The following is a 17,246-nucleotide window of genomic DNA, read 5'->3' as shown; positions in this document are numbered from 1 at the left end:
GATCAAACTTCACCAAAGTATTTGACAATACACCCAAAATCAGCAGAATGATGTGTGACTTTTTTCAGATTTGTATTGCCAACATTTAAGCGTTTTAAGTTTAAATAGACACAGTTTTGCACATTTGTGATGTCATTGCCTCAACTTGTGAGAAGGTACGTGGAAGAACTAAGTCTCCCCAGTGGTGCAGGCAGTAAGTCACCTTCTCTGGGAACACAAAGGTCCAAGGTTTGAATCTCTAGGGGATATAGTCCTACTGGCCAACAACAGAACATCATTGGTACTCATCTACTAAGCATCAGTGATGTTAGTGAGAAGTGCCTGCATCCACCACATTCTATGTGCAGAAAGGGACTACATCTGCATTCTGTTGCTCAACCTTGTGATGTACAATGACAATGAATAATCTTTGTATCTTTGCATCCTTGTACTGTAGCAATTCATGCATGTGGTATTTTTTAAGTGCTTATTGAGTTCATTCTGCTTGGACCCCAATAACTGCCACTTACGGCTATATTTATATTTATTTATTCATTTTCTTTAAAGAAAACGACACAAGATTTCTATGCCATTTGAGTATCCTAACTACTCTGGCAAAAGAGTTCTGACAATCAGTGGAGATGTTTAGATTTTCAGGTCACAAAAGGACTGAATTTATACACTGTCAGCAACTAAAAACACTGTTAAAATGCATTACGTTGTAATAATGCTTTTTCATTGTCTAGATGGCTAAGGCTATGTATTCTGGTTAGACACACACACACACACACACACACACACACACACACACACACACACACACACACACACACACACACACACACACACACACACACACACACACACACACACACACACACACACACACACACACACCTGAACCTTGTTGCTCGCCAAGAATGCCCTCTTTGTCCTGATTTGTTTTGTGCTCTTTCAGCAGGATTGCTTTATCATCAGAGGATGAAAAAATCACCTCTGTGCAAATTGAAAATACTTGGCCTTAATCCACCTACGTGCTTGGCACTCTCTTTATTCAGTTAGATATGGTCCATATGTATACACCGCTTATACGTGTGTTTGCATTTAAGTAAAATACCAAAAGGAAAGAGTGAGGCTCAACACATGTATTCTAATTTACAGCTAAGTGTCCTTAATTATGAGTTTACCAAACGCTTGGTGAACTTACAACAATAAAGAAAGCGATAAATACATCTTTTACAATTTATATAGTGTTCAGTTGCCTCTCTGGTTACCTTCATGTGTTGACATCAAAGATGGAATAACCTTTTCACCTCGGCTTTGATTAAATTAAACCGGACCAGTCAGATGTCAACAGAAGGGCAGCGTGCAGGCCTGACCTTTCTCCTCCGTTAGATTGCAGTAAGTGGGCTGAGGTGCAGGACGGGCAATGTTAGTGACTAGACAAAGTCTTTCCCGGGCCATAATCAGACCTGGCATTAACATGCGTCTTTTTGATCCGGTCACAAGTGGACAGCTCTAAGAACAGGAGCGAATATACCCAGGACGCATTGAGATCCGATCTCTCAGACCACATTCGGAGGTGTTCTTTTAGCAGTGTGTACGCGAGCCACATTATTAATGCTACACACTTGCCAAAATTTAACAACAAAGCTTTTTACGAGGCTTCCCGCCATAAGAGGAGGCTGCAGGAGGTAACATTTACACAGCCAAGCTTTTATTTTCCCCAAGACTGAAGGGCGAGGAAGTGACATCTTGGTGGTGTAATGATTATAGAACCCTAGGAGCGATATAAGCTATCCATCATAGTCACACTAGCCAGATGACAACCAGAGCACAGACACAGACAGTGAAGACAGTCTGCTGCCGGGTAAGAAGCTGTTGTGGACAGTGATGAGGTAGTGTCTTCTCCCGCTGAGCACCGACAATCAGAGACTTCTTTGCATGATTCTGTGTCCTGAGGATGTTTATGATCCTATTTAGGATGCACAATAGTTCCCTGTGAGTTCTTACATAAAGGGCACTAAAAATCAGAGTCAGCCTCTTGGCTCTTTTTGTAATTAAAAGAAGGCAGTATAGAAATTGGCAAAAGTATGTCTACTATATGATAACTCGGAACAGTCAGTTCACAGTTCATCATTTTAAGCCCTGTATAATATTCTTATCATATCTCTGTCTGCACTGAGAACATAAGTGCTACATTTTAGTAACTTACAATGAGCTAAAAAATACAGTATTACCTCAAGTACCACATTCTGGCATATGATGTCTAACATCGCATTAAGATATTCATAAAGTAACTGATGATGTTGCTCTGTTGTAGCTTTTGTAGCTAGTTACCAGTGAGTTGATATCTTTCTCATGTATCTCAGTATTATATTATAGTGACTGTCCAGAGTGTGTCCAGATAACAAACAAGAGATTTGTATGACAGTCACAGGTGCTGCTACAGTCTGCAGCAGCCACAGCTGAACAGAGTTGGCAGAATATAGATAAAACAACCATATCACGACCACCAGCCTGACATTACTGGCCTATACTAACCCTGAGAAACAAGAGGAGATAGCAATTACCCACACAGTAATCTTCCAAACAGCATCAACATCACTTCAGTACCAAGGTGAGCGCACGCCATCAGTCGGACTTTATGAATAAAAAAGATTTTGCTGTGTAAAATTAGCAACCCAAAAGAGCATCCTCACGGTGAGTAATATGACTACAGTATGAACTAGACAGGCCGTCGGAGAGAGAGCAGACCTCTGCTGTGTTCATGCTGCATTCACGTGCTCATCAGACGCATTAGTCCCTTTTCCTGAGTTGGGAAGTCGTTCTTCCGACTTCGGTGTGTTCATGAGCTTTAAGTCATAATGTGGAGACAACATGGACGCTACAAAGAACATGTGTTGTATTTTATTGCTCAGAGCTTTTAAACAACACATAGATAGCATTTTCCGAGATAATCCGACTTGAGGGAGCGTTTGCGCAAATTTTCCAGATCATTCCGACACAACATGAATGGAGCTAAAATGTTAATGAAAAGAAACATCATTTATGTATCCCATGATTCAGAACCGCTCCAAAATGCAATGGGTTCTCCCTTTGCCCATAGTAAACCATTCCAGCAAGTTTCATGAGAATCTGTAACATTTCTGTAATCCTGTTGACAGACAGACAGACAGACAGACAGACAGACAGACCTCCTTGGTGGAGGTAAGAACATCTGCAGTGCCGTTACGTTCACTCTCGTAAATGTGTTATATTCTCAATTATGCCTGGTTTAACTCAAGGACAATGAAGTATTAATTTCATTCACTAACCCTAACCCTCCAAACAAACAACACACAAGTTAAGGTCTCGTTTTAGATGTCCATCCTTCTCTTTTATATTGGCAAATCTGCAAATTACTCTGAACAAATTTGAAGAGCACACGACACACAATTTGCAATAACTTGTAATAATTTGTGCAGTAGCCTCTAGTCCAGTGGAACCAGCTATCGCTGAAAAACAACAACCTTATTCAAGACAGGAAGCAGTTCTACGTCCAATGTATTCCACCATCTCTTCGAATTTAAAAATAATTCTCTGTGTTTAAATTTTTTATTTTAATGTCCACTTAAACAGAAAGCAAGATGAAGGACAAAAGGCCCCTTCAAGGGGTACCAGACAGACAACACCATCGGAACATTGAAATGCCACAAGAATAGAGGTGCAGGAGAAGAGCAGATGCATGGTTGACTGGATGATCTTAACACACGAGAGCACTTTAACACATACCAATATAGCTAAGCTAAGTGAGGGTAATGTAGATGCCAACAACACCCGTCTGCTGCCTCCTACATCATTTGCACTTTCTCAAACAGGCACATGTTGTTGTATAACCGTTAGATACGTATCTAAGTATAAAAGCTTACACTCTCATGCACATACAGTACAGGTACAGGACTGCAGGGACTACAGAAGCTGACATAGGCAGTCCTCGTCATACCTTTCCAAAATCGGGTTTTGACGACCCAGGGTCATCCGGCCGTTGCTCACATTGCTCTCCCTCCGTGTTATGCACGTATCTGTGTGGCATATTTTGCAAAAAGCATGACTTTGCCAGACGTTACTTTTCATGAGGTACGGGTAAACCTCCTCCCATTTGATGAGATACTTGCACACATTTCTAGCCTTTTAGGCCGGTACTCCTCTAGTTCTAAATGTTACAGCTAATGGTTTTGCATACTACCATCTGCTTAACCTGTGGGGACTGTAGCAAGCACACTAGCAAGGCCCGCCCGGCAGTTAAAAGGTTTACAGGATGAGGTTTACATGAAAATATTTAATAAAAAAATGAGTTAACAACACATTTTCTTTGGGTAAGTATATAATCTCTTATTCAAACCACAAGACACAACTTAGGCTCAACCAGGCTTTGGTGCTGCAGCTTTAGGCTGATATTGAGGAAGTAGTTAAAAGCAGCTTTTAACAGGCATGACCATGCAGGGATCCTTCTGTACAAACAGTTTAAGATGATCAAACACTGCAGATCACCCTGTTACACACCATGTGATGTCATTTTAGTGCAGGATGTGTATAATCTGAGAGCAGTGCAGTTTGCCTCCCTGCTGAGAGTTGAACCCTGGTCTCTGGAGACAGTTGGAGGCTCATCATCCAAATGTTAACTGCTGCCTTTGGCCAGCGCAAACACGTTTTATTTTAACCAAGCTCGGTAAACAGTTGTATTTTCTCTCCAAATCCCCGTTAACTATTTCAGTTAAAAGGCTAACTGACACACTGAAATGTCATTGCATGCACTTACATCTTCTTTATAATTTGTATTAAATACATTTAAACAAAAAAACCTGCACCCAATTATGTGCTGTTTACAGGTAGGATATGAAAAGACAAAACAAAACACATTTCCATATCCACCGGGAAGGCCAAAGCCGCTGCCAACAACAAATGTATAGAGGATACAAACACTTCAGTTTATGTGCAAATTACAGAGAAAAGAAAGGAAATAATTACATGTGGGTTAAGTAGATACACACACTCTATTTTTTGGTTAAAAAGGCATGATGTCCTCGAAGACTGTGTTCATGCTTAAAAGCGGAGGAGGCAGTCTTAGGCAGTGACCACATTTAGGACCCCAGGGGGCTGAGGGTAGAAGCTCTTCCTGAGCCTCTTAGAGCTGTGCTGGTGTATCCGTACTTTCTTCCAGAACAGAGAAACGGCCGTTATCCAGGTTGTTAAGATCCTTAATGATTCTCCAGCCTTATTAAAGCAGTGCCTGGTGTAAATATCCTTGAGGCAGGCAATTAGTTTTGATTTTCGATATTAGATTCAGGTGTATGCTCTAAATATCCTGAAGGGCATTTTTTACAGAGCATATATTTTAATGCTCTGGCCAACAATGCCACAAACAGCCGTGACTGTGCTGCCGAGGAACAACAGAGAGGCTTATCTAGAATAATTAGCTCCTTGGAGATGTAACTGATCCATTTTATGGCCATCTCAGCTCAGAGTTTTAAACACCATGAAGTTAGGTTTAGTATGTGTGTCTCACCTATTTCCTATCTAGCTGAGTGAGCACAGCCGCAAAGACACACTTTGCATTGTGAGTGTGAGTGCACACACTCACTCTTTCCCTTCCTCTACCTCCCCCTCACTCTGTCGAGGGCATTTGGCCCTGCAGATAAAGCCAGGTGTCTACTGGAGCGTCAACAGGCAGGAAAACGTGCTTCATTTAGATCTTTGTTTCTTAAACTGAACGCTGGACTCAAGTATGAATGTGCTTGTGTGCATTGGAAGCTCTGCTGCCTTGTATTCATTCCAGTATTTAGAAATGATGAAATTCCACACCAAATACTTAGCTTCCAGGCACCAAAACAGAGAAAAAGGGAGAAAATTGGGGCACAAAAAACTCGGACTTCACACTTTCCAAAATACATTCCTTAAAATGCAGTCAGAGACAGTCAGACATACAGACAGAGAGAGAGAGAGACAGTCAGACAGTCAGACAGACAGAGAGACAGAGAAACAGACAGACAGACAGAGAAATATAGAGAGAGAGAGACAAACAGTCAGATAGACAGACAGCGACAGACAGACAGAGAGAGAGAGACAGTCAGACAGACAGACAGTCAGATAGACAGAGAAACAGAAAGACAGACAGACAGAGAAATAGAGAGAGAGAGAGAGAGAGAGAGAGAGAGAGAGAGAGCGAGAGAGAGAGAGAGAGAGAGACAGACAGACAGACAGAGAGAGAGAGCACATGTGGACGAGCGAGAGAGTCAGAGCTATGAATATGGAGAGAACTTACACCATGCAAAGAGTTTATTTGATCATGAAGCCTTAAATAACTCTATAATGATCGTGTTTATCAGTGAAGTGTATGAACTACACTGCATGCTGGAAAGGAACAGCAGTCTCCAGGGTGAAAGTCCTGCGTTTGCTCGTTTGTCATAATTACGACGGTCATGAATGTCCAAAACTGACACCAGAGGGTACGTGGTGCGTCTTAGTTTGACCCGCACGGCCACGGACCAAGCTGTCTTATTTGACGAGTTGTGACTGAGAACGGGTTGTAATATTAATAGTGTAAATGAAATAACCACATGGTAAAGCCTATTTTTGTATACAAAATTACTAAAATAGTACTAAATCTAGACGATAGAAACAATATAGAAAAATATATACAAGAGACATTTTTGTATCGTTTTGACGATGTCGTGATAATAGGTAGCTCTATCTGGAGAACACTGGAAATAGTTCTATCAATCATTCATTCATTCATTTCCTCTTTACCAACTGCCTCCTCCTAGAATAAATCTTTAACGTTTTAAGTTTCACTACAACATTGTTTACTTTTCGAAGGTAAAGGGAATATAGTTACAGCACAACGTAACCTGCAAACAGCATATGTTACTTTATAATTTGTTCAAACACCTTAAAGCAATTATTTTTGACAGCCCATATGGTGAAGTAGAAGGGGAATAGCAGCTTGACAGAGAATAGCCCAAAGTAGTAAGAAACATCCATTTTTAATACAAAGAAAGTGGCATATTGGAATAACTCTTCTTGTCTTGACCAAAATAATTTAAAAAAAGAACCCGGTCGGAGATGCCTGTATTCTAGACACAGCGAACAGAAGATGTCCGTTAGCGAGCTCTAATCATAGACGGGCCCGGTGCTGATACAGCCTGATCCCTCATGGCTTTTCTGCACTTTTAATGTCCTACTTTAAATCCCCACAAGCTGCTCTGTACCTGACCCTGTGCGCTGACATCTCTGTAAGGACATCAGGTCAAAGAATGTCATCCCAAAGAATCAATTCTTTTGTCAAATAAAATAATATTTTCCGAAAACAATTTAGGTGTGCATGCTGAATTAGTTTATCTTATTGCTGATAACTTGCTATTCATTTGTTCAAAAAAGTATCACAGTGTGTTACTGTGTACAGCTTGGATACTAAATGACATATGGGATGAGATGCTAGGTTATAGTCAAATAGACAAATGTTCAATAAATACACCTCACTGTTTAATACAGATAAAAAACATACACAGATCACATTAGTCCAAGGAAAAAACTGAATAAAATATTTCCAGACGTCTCTCCTTTGTGTGAAAAAAGATAATTTACTTCACAGCTTTGATATTTGTCCAAAATACCAGGCTACTGGATCAATATCTCCTATTCTGTGAAAGATATTGAACGTCCAGATAAACCCAGGCCCAGATTCAATAATTCTGGGGATAACTAAAAATGAAATTAAACTAAACTGAGCCACAACACTTCCTGGCATATGGACTTATTACTGCAAAAATAGGTTTTCTATTATTCATATTACAAGATTCAAATGTTTAATGTATGTTAAGTCACTATCTATCACTAAATAAGGTAACACAATGGTGATTGAGCCTATGTTACAATATTTGTATATTTGCAATATAAACTGAAGAAATGCTGTATTAAGTTACTGCTAATGCAAACCAAACATTTCCTACTGCTGCAGCTTCACATTAAAAGCATTTAACTAGTTGACTTTTATTATGAATTAGTCACAGGAAATGCAATGTGCTTTCAGAACCATGTTTCCATTCTTTAAAAACGATGCTTCACAATAAAAACATCTTAAACAGTTACTGTCTACAGCCCACACTAGTAGTTCATTAATTGATGGACAGATATGCTAATGTTTGTTGGACTTTTGTTCTGACAAAAAAGACATTTGAAGACTTTTGATTGTATGGAAAGTATATAAATAAACAACCTAAATATGTATATACTATACATGTACCAGGCACCAACGCTGTGTGTGTGAGAAGCAGTGTGCTGAAAGGCCTTACATGTACATTGCTATGCAACATATCCTACAGAGACAAAAGCATGGCACTGAATACATTCTTATCTCAAGGGTGTGTGAGACAGGAAGTGAAAGATAGATTGAAGCGTTACCTTGAGTCCTCCACACTCTGCTGCTGATCCCTGGTCCACTCCGGTGATGTAAATACCCAGAGCGTATTCTGCTCCCCCCCGGATCATCAGACCCAGAGACCGGCCGTCATCCAAAACCAAGTTGACCTATTAAAGACAGAGAAATAGAGAAAGACGGCAGAAGCAGGGGTTAAATATTTTTAAAATGGTGCAAACCAGACACAAATATTTCAAATGACAGTTTGAAGTCTCAATTGCGCCCGTAGTGTCAGGCTGCTCACACTGAAATGGAGATGTGCAACACAAAGCATCAAATAAATGACAGCCCTGCTCTGAGCTGGGATTTGCCTGCAGAAAACAGAGTTTCAGTAGATGTGCTGACACATAAAGCTTAAAGCAATAAATCTGTTCTGATTGGAGACATGACTGTTTGAATTAGTCGATCAGTTTGTTTACAAGGCTCATTGGTGTCAATCCCCCTGATAAACAGAGCGATCAATATCTGACATTACTTGAATTCAAATAAGCAACCAACAATAATAACCATAATCCAACAACAGGAAAAAGATATCTGATGTTTGAATGTACTGCTGCAGACAACTACAGTTTCTGCATTTGTAAAAATGCTTATTCAACAGGTTATTTAACTTATATTGACAATGAAGGAGTTTCTGAGCAGTTTCCAGAACAGAAGAGCTCGAAATCCAATTGCCAAAAAATGCCATTCTTGCAGAAATGTCCAAATGTCCAAATGTTTTAATACCAAATAACAGCACACATTTTCCTCTGGCGTTCCTCAATGTCTTGATGTCTTAATGTGGTATTTTGGAGGGATTTCTTGACCATTTTTTTTATCAATTCTCAGGTGGTGAAAAAGTGTTAAATTCAGCACCAAGTCTTAATTACAGCTTTATGACTAGAAGGACTTGACACACAGTGCTGAGCGTCATCTCAAATTAATTCTCAGATTCCCAGCTTTCATATGATGTACTCCTAAAGTGGCATATACTGTTGGCTTTTTATCTTCACTCTACATTTACTATCACTTGACAACTTTACTGCTAATTTAATTGATCGCCAACACCTGTCTGGTGAGTGCATCCACTTTCAGTCTCGCTCTCTCTCTGGACCACACACTCACTACGCACTGAGCTGTTCTCTAAAGGCGCTACGCAGCTCTTACAACAATGTAATATGTAACATGTGGATTGCATCAAAGCTTTCAAGTGACAATTTAAAAGTTATTGTCTTCTACTCCACACTGTCACACGGGGAGCGTTCAGACCCTCTGGTTGGTTAGATTGTGTCTTATATATAAAATATAAAATATTTATACAGTAATATCACAAATGACACATTTGTCTCAGTGGGCTTGGCAGACTGAACAGCATACGACACCCGCTGTCCTTAGACCCTCGCACAAGGAAACACTCCACAAATAAACACCACAAATAAAGGGGGGAACCCTAGTAAACACCAACCCTAGTAAACACCAAACCTGGTAAACACCAAACCTAGTAAACACCAAACCTAGTAAACACCAAACCTAGTAAACACCAAACCTCCTAGTAAACACCAAACCTAGTAAACACCAAACCTAGTAAACACCAAACCTCCTAGTAAACACCAAACCTAGTAAACACCAATGTATCTTGGTTTGAGAGAAATTGAAATGGAATTCATCCAACCTCTAACAATGACATTCAACCTGATCCCCTTCTCTGCAGGACACACATTGTGTTGAATGGTAATAGGTTGTGCTTCCAAGGATGGAGAGAGTGAATTCTACAATATGTTTCGGGCAGTGCTATTGCACCTGAACAAGAACTCTGTGATCAGGAAGAAGCTGTTGGCAGATAAACCATCTATTTTAAACGTCCACTCTTATTCCCAATTCTGCAAGTAGGACATAACTTTTCAAAGTAAAATGTGAAGCAACTTACAGTAGAGTGATGTGGAGGGAGTTCAACAAACAGCTTTGTATACTGTATATTAACCCCCCAGCTGCTGTCACCTGCCTTGATCTATGAAAGCCTTTCAAAGTCTTCAGTAGCTCTATTTGCTTTCAGTTCCGGAAGCTATACGGTTTGATGAAGTCTGATAAAAGTGCTTTATCCATCAGGTATAATCTTCTTCTTTGTTTGATGCCTCTGGGTCATCTCATCAACAGTGTTCCTTAACTGCTGTGGCCCCCTGAGCCTTTAGCTCATTTAATTCAGTAATCTTCTCATGTCAGAGCCATCTTTGTTCATGGCACACAACATTTCATGCTGATGATTCAAATATTTAATTAAAGTGGCAATCACGAAGATTTCCATTTAAATCAATGCCTGGTAAGTAAGTATCTATCGCCGAATGAGTTAACACAATGGTGACTGAGCATACAGGCCCAATGATGAAGGTATTTTATTATTTATACATTTGAAGTGTTATAAAGTGTGTGTCTGTGGCGACATTGCTAAAAACAAAAAGCTGTCTTAAGTTACTGCTAATTTAAACAAACATTTCCTTCTGCTGCAGCTTCACATTTAAAGCATTTAACGGGCAAAACAAGACTTTTAATATGATGTAGTGAGCAAATGCAATGTGTTTGTCAGTGAGCTTCACACTTACTGCTGAACCCTAGTGCACCTGAGCAATACTTCTTAATGACATCAACATGTGGTCATAAAATCTTGCTTGCTCTATTGTTCTCTGGCTACTTGGATGAATTCAAATCAGCATTATCAAAATGTTTTTATTTGGAAAGCAAAGCGAGTGGTTCAGCGGTGGGTTAGCTGTGCCAAATTCTAAATTCCAAATTGTCCTCCATCACAATGGGGCCCTTGATTACTGGGTTTGATTCTAATGTTGCGGTCTCTTTTTAAGATTGAAAAGCCAACTCAGTAGCGCCTTGGCAACTACAAGATGACACATATGCAAATATCTCTATTAAACAATGTCAGTTTCATCCCTGCTATTTTCCCTCCGGTGTAGGTTTGGCATCTGGCGCAGGACTCTTACTTTCATTCAAAGCATATGGCAGACTCCAGCTCTTCTTTTTTAATAACAACTGTCTGCTTATTGGAGGTGAGCCAGCCATCTTTTCTCAGTGGAATTATGGCTCATTCGTGCTCTCTGTGACATTTATGCAGCACATGGTTTTAATTACTGGACTCATCCTTCTTTTATTGGCAGTACATAGCAGCTCTTATAGCTCATATTGTTCTCTGGCATCAGCTGCTATCATGGAATCTTTCTAATTATGCTCTTTCTCTCTAAAAGGACTCCCAATGGTGCGGTGTCAATGTTTTGTAAGCAATGGAATCTGCATTCATGGAGCCTTTGTCTGGGACAGACACGTGCATTAACACGTGCATTAAAATACAGGAGGGACTCATGAAGGATATTACACATGAGTTTAATGAGCACTGTGTGCATGAACTGCATCTGTTTTAAACATATCTTTAAAAATACCTAAATATCATAAATACAGCCTGTATTAATGGAGCTTAAGCAGTTAAGATTAATGTGTGGCTCTTGGCTGATGAAAAATTGAAAGTTCTCGTGTAATAAATCTTTTAAATAGCTGAGACAGCTCCTTCCCTGCAGGTCCAGAGATGGTGACAGGGTGGAGTTTTGTAGGACGGAAGGTTCAATTACGGTTATTGTTTAAGTTTTTGAATGTTTCTTTAATGTCCATCATCTTTGTTCATTACCAAGGTTTACTATTATAATTCACGTCACTCTAGACTTCCATCAAAATTGGAATCAGATTAAACGTTGTGATTTGGTGACCATCCAACCTACTTAAAGTTGTTCAGAGCCACTAAAACTTGGCATTGCAATTATAACTGAAGCCTGCATTAACAATTTGTTGTCACAAATGTATTCAGACATTGGTTTTGGTGGGTAGTTTGGGAGAACATTTGATGACTGTCAGGAATTAACATGAAAGAGTTAAGTAAAGTAGAGAGCTCAGATTCCGAAGACACAGAGACGTACAGCAAATTGAACTTCATTAGTAGAGCAGGAAAAACCTTCAGTCTTAAGGTCTGCTCAAAGCATGCTGCTGTTACTAAAGCAACAGTTTTGTTGGTGCCTTTAGAGGAAGTTGGATATGATTTTTAATATATTTCATTATATTATTTATGATTTACGGTATTTAGCTCAGCTTTAGGGCTCTACAGTGCGAGTACTTCTCTCAGGTTTGCCGGAAAAATAATTTAGGAGCACAGTGTGCGAGTAAAGATTAAACTGAAGACCAGCCAACTCACGGATCGTTTTTCATCTATTCTTTCAGGTGGGTAACTGTAACCGAAGCACTATTAGTGGTGCAATTAGCCTGTCAACAGGGTTACCCACAGCATTTGATTCTATTCTTGCCGCAGCTGAAGGGGGGCTGATCGCGGCCATTCTTATGGTTGTGTGTGGTATGATGCCGTGTGGAGGGCAGAAAGAAACAGCAGTTTGTTAATAAATTGTGTTACTTGAACATTTTTCACTGTGCTCATAAAATGTATTTCATTGCTCATACATTTTGTTCATGTAGGAGCACATGTAAACAATGAGGGTAAAGTTAGCGTAGAGCCCTGTGCTTAACTTAGCCTGAAATTTGACATTTTTTCATGAATGTTTGAATTTCCTATTCTATAGCATTAAGTTTCAGAGGTTTACATTTTTTAAAGAAAGTATAAAATATATGGACACCTATAAAATATTTTAAAATGATGAATCATCATACAGACTTCTAGGGAAATGTTATTCAGAATATTAATATTTAATTCCCCTCTTGATGAGCATTGCTTTGAATGTACAACTGATATCACCTTCTTCTCGTCTCCCTCCTGCAGCAGCTGCATGTTGCTGCGCCGCTGGCTGTCCGTTCTTCTCAGGGTGGCGCTCCGATGCTCAGGCAGGTCAGGAGGAGGGGACACACTCCGACCCTGAGGGTCAACCCAGGTATAAACATGGTTGGTGACATAGCCACCTGGAATCCGCCCGACTGAACGCACAGAGAGGCCAAGCTTTTTACTGCCCTTCAGCACCTGAAGAGAGGAGAGTCAAACATTTGTATTTCTTAGAATATAAATGACAGCAACTTCATTTAATTGATTTTATAAGGCCATATAATATGCCCACCTAAATACATTCAGTATACACGAACACAGTGTGTGGTTGTAGCAGTAAATATAAAGTAGGACACAGCACAGAATTTGGGAGCAAAGTAAAGATTATAGAGAAGCAACACATTTTTGCACTGTGTCTGATGGGAAAAAAGCCAAATGACCAAACATCCCCCCCACACAACTAACAAATGTCTACTGAAAATTGCTGCTGGTTGTGCCTCATTGCCTTCTGATAGCTTGCTGTATGTGCAATCCCTCGCAGATCAATGTATTCCCATGTGCTCTGTGGTTTGAGAAATCAGACCGAACGGGTTTGAAGCTTTTAATGATCAAACAATCTGTGCACCACAACCTCAAACAGGACCTTGACTTTCATTTTAGACTAGAAATGATCACAAACACTGCCGATATAAAAACTGATATTACTCCAGCACAGTGTGCTCACTTCATTTTTGTAATGCTTTAACTTTTTAGTTGAATTTTCTTTGGCGAAATGGAAAAGTCTCTAGTTGAAAAGGTTTCATATATTTCACCATCATCAATATATGTTAAAGTCTATAGGCAAATCTAATCCAATCATGCATCCACATCAGGGTCAGAGTTGCAACACGGTGAATATCCCAGACATCTTTTTACCGAGTAACTTCCCCAAACTCCTACTGGGGATCTCAAAATATGTCCCAGGGACTCCTGAACACCTCTATAGCCAGGTAACAAAGGAGGTCATTTACATGTTCTTGATAACGACTGGCTCATTATGAACATCCAATCACTGAGACTGTATCATGAAGACTGAGGCAAGGCTGTGGAGAAACCTCCTCTCAGTCGCTTGTGTCAGCAACTTCATTCATTCAGTCGATACCCAAATCTCATGAACACTGTTGAGGGACAGAACCAATTCTAGCTGGGAACATTTTACGTTTTAGAGCTCTCTTTTCCATCTCCATAACTGCAACCAAACAGCAACTTCCGGATCCTTTGGTTAGCCATGCTAGTACTGCAATGCACATCAGACATCACAGGCCGATTAAACAAAAAGGACAACATCATCTGCATAAAGGTGAAATGCTAAAATCCCCAAAAGCAGCACTCTGCAGACCTATGCTGTGCCTTGGTATCCTGTACATTAGAAACAAGCAAAAAAGAGGGGTTACTAGATGCACCCATAATGAAGTACAATTCAACTTCAAACATGTTTCATTCTATAGCAGAAGTGAAGAAAAGTACATACTGTAGTACATAGGGGTGGGAAGGTGTAAATCAGGCCCAGTACACTCAAGATCAAGAGGTTCTTGTCTTTCTGTTGGGTTGGATTAATCAAATCTAAATGCTTCCTTTTTTTATTATAAGCGGCCTGTCATTGCTTGGAAACAATATTAATGTATTAGCTCAACCAAGAAAGTGAGTTCTAATTGACACCCTTCTTCTGTCTCCATCACGATCTGGATTATTTCTTCACTTGATGTTAAATATATTCAAAGCTTTCTACTGCTTGAATTAATGTTGCTATTGGGCAGAAATGTAACTCTGTATACTGTTGTGGATTCATTATTCAGCTATTTGTATTTCTGCTTCATAACCCTAAATTCATAATATCAGCCCTCATTCTTCTCGTCAATTCAAACTTTTAATCTCAAAGGCAAAACCTTGACACCTCGAGAAGTCCTTTCTGCTGACTCCATGTGGTGAGAATACTTCTCAAAGTAGCTCGGTGTTCTGTACCAAACAACGTTTCTCTCCATCTCTTCTTCAGTGAACCCCATTAATCTCCCCTCAGCTCTCTTCTTCCAACAATAATTGCAAGGAGCTAGTAAATCCTCATGTTGAATTGCCTATTAACATATACTGCAAGCAACAACTCAAATTATTACTGTTACAGATTGCAGAGGCCCGTCGATCCAACTGAATCAATTTCACAATCCCGATTTGTGCTGAGAGATAATAACTTCAATTCTGAAGCAACACCACCCTGTCAGCAATGAAGATCACTGACTGGACCAAAACGCCATCACTCCCTCTCTCTTCCCCCTCCCTCCCTCCCTCTCTCTGGGAAGCATCAATGCAGAGGATCTGATAAAATTATTTAACAGATAAGTTCAGCATTACATAAGCAGCACACTGTTCATACCCTTTACTCAGACGTACAGAGAAGATAAAACTATAAGACAGAGACACTTGCATACAGAAAAGCACACAGAAGCAGAAACAGCGTGAAGTCTTCCTGATTATATTATTGTGTCAAAATTTTGACAGTGTTGATGTCAAAGGCCATGTCCTTGATTTGAACAATGCACGTCACCAGCCCATGACATGTGTCACGTCCCTAAGCCATCAGATATCACCAGTGGGTTCTGGGTAATCGAAACGCAATCATGATCACAACGTTTACAGAATAAACATTCTGCACATGCTGCAAAAAAGCAAACTAGGGTGACTTTTTCTGAAAAAAGGAAAACATTTTTAATAAAGTGTTAAAGGAAGATCTCAAAATGCACATAGTAATGTATTTGTTTAGTTGGTAATAGCATTCCAAAGTCCCAATTAACACTTGATTTCCTGGCAGTACAATGTCTTGTGAATTAACCATATAATGTGAAGTATGTAGTACATACTGTACACTACTAATGGAACTGGGACACTAATTATGTTGAGATTAGTTCTTGTGGTGGAGGATGGACATTTCCATGGGGTGATGATGATGTCACTGCAGAAGTACCTTTACAAATTGCACTGCAGCATCATCATCAATTCCAAGCAGGTTTTTAACGCAAGTAACTGGGTGTTTTTGTTTTTGTTTGGTGATTGTTTGATCCATGCACGTTGGCTTCTCTATAAGACTTTGCCAACCAGCAAGAGAGCATCACTTTGATTCATTGTTCCAAACAGAGCTTATCATGGTGCATGCTGGTTTGAGGAATGTAAGTGCATTTAGGGGAAATGGAGGAAGAAAGCGAAATGAGCAGTGTTTGGATGCAATGAGAAGCAGGAGTACAGGGAGTTAGTGCAACATGACACACAAGGATAAAAAGAAAGATGGAATGTAATGGAGGCGATGGAGGGAGGGCAGGGGGTAAAGCTGCTCCATCCTGTGAATAAGAAACAGTGGTAATCGACTACGGAGCCGAACTACAGTGGTCCTAGTGCGTCGTCCCTTGAGGAAAGTGCTGATTGGGACACTGGGCGGATGAAGCTCGGCCCCGCATACAAAAAGAACAAACAGCGCTGGGAAAACAATGGAATATATATATAATACCAGAGCGAAATGGCAATGGCAGGTAAACTGTTTTCAGATGATGCCGGTCTCATGAGAGTCCAAGACAATCCATTTTATACACATAAGCCCGGCTGTAGAATCCATCCAGTTTCATCACTTAGAAATGCCTGGCCATATACTGTAGGAGATTTAAAGGTAACTGGTGTCAGGAAAAGTACAGAGTAAGAAATTACTTATGATACATGAGGGATTGGAAAGAGTATTAAATGACACCAGTGGTACTGCAAACTCAGTTCAATTGGAGTAGCTAAATCTCTTATATGGATGTGCTGTGACGAGACAACTATTTGAATGTGTCAAAGTCTGTATATGAACTCAAAACAAGTCAATAATAATAATAGACAACACATTCCCCAGGCCATCAAATCATTTATACGAAGACAGCGTATCCTTTTTGCCAGTATAAAGCCCTGTTGAACAAAATACAGTACTTGCATATTTAGAAGATTGAAGCAAACACTGAT

General features: G+C 39.9%; 1 protein-coding gene across 5 annotated transcripts in view; it reads right to left on the bottom strand.

Annotated features, from left to right (window-relative positions):
* The window catches only part of whrna (whirlin a), a 141,804-nt gene that overhangs the window by 64,789 nt on the left and 59,769 nt on the right, over positions 1 to 17,246 (bottom strand). For all 5 annotated transcript variants that reach the window (XM_029445476.1, XM_029445479.1, XM_029445478.1 and 2 more), the window contains 2 exons: positions 13,209 to 13,427; positions 8,422 to 8,547 (listed from right to left, as the gene is read on the bottom strand). In XM_029445476.1, coding sequence (XP_029301336.1) covers positions 8,422 to 8,547; positions 13,209 to 13,427 — 345 coding nt within the window. The remainder of the gene's footprint in view (positions 1 to 8,421; positions 8,548 to 13,208; positions 13,428 to 17,246) is intronic.

Source organism: Cottoperca gobio, chromosome 12 (genome assembly GCF_900634415.1).
Source record: "Cottoperca gobio chromosome 12, fCotGob3.1, whole genome shotgun sequence".
Lineage (NCBI taxonomy): Eukaryota > Metazoa > Chordata > Actinopteri > Perciformes > Bovichtidae > Cottoperca > Cottoperca gobio.
Note: the sequence above shows the minus strand (reverse complement) of the source record. Positions and strands in the feature narration are given on the sequence as shown.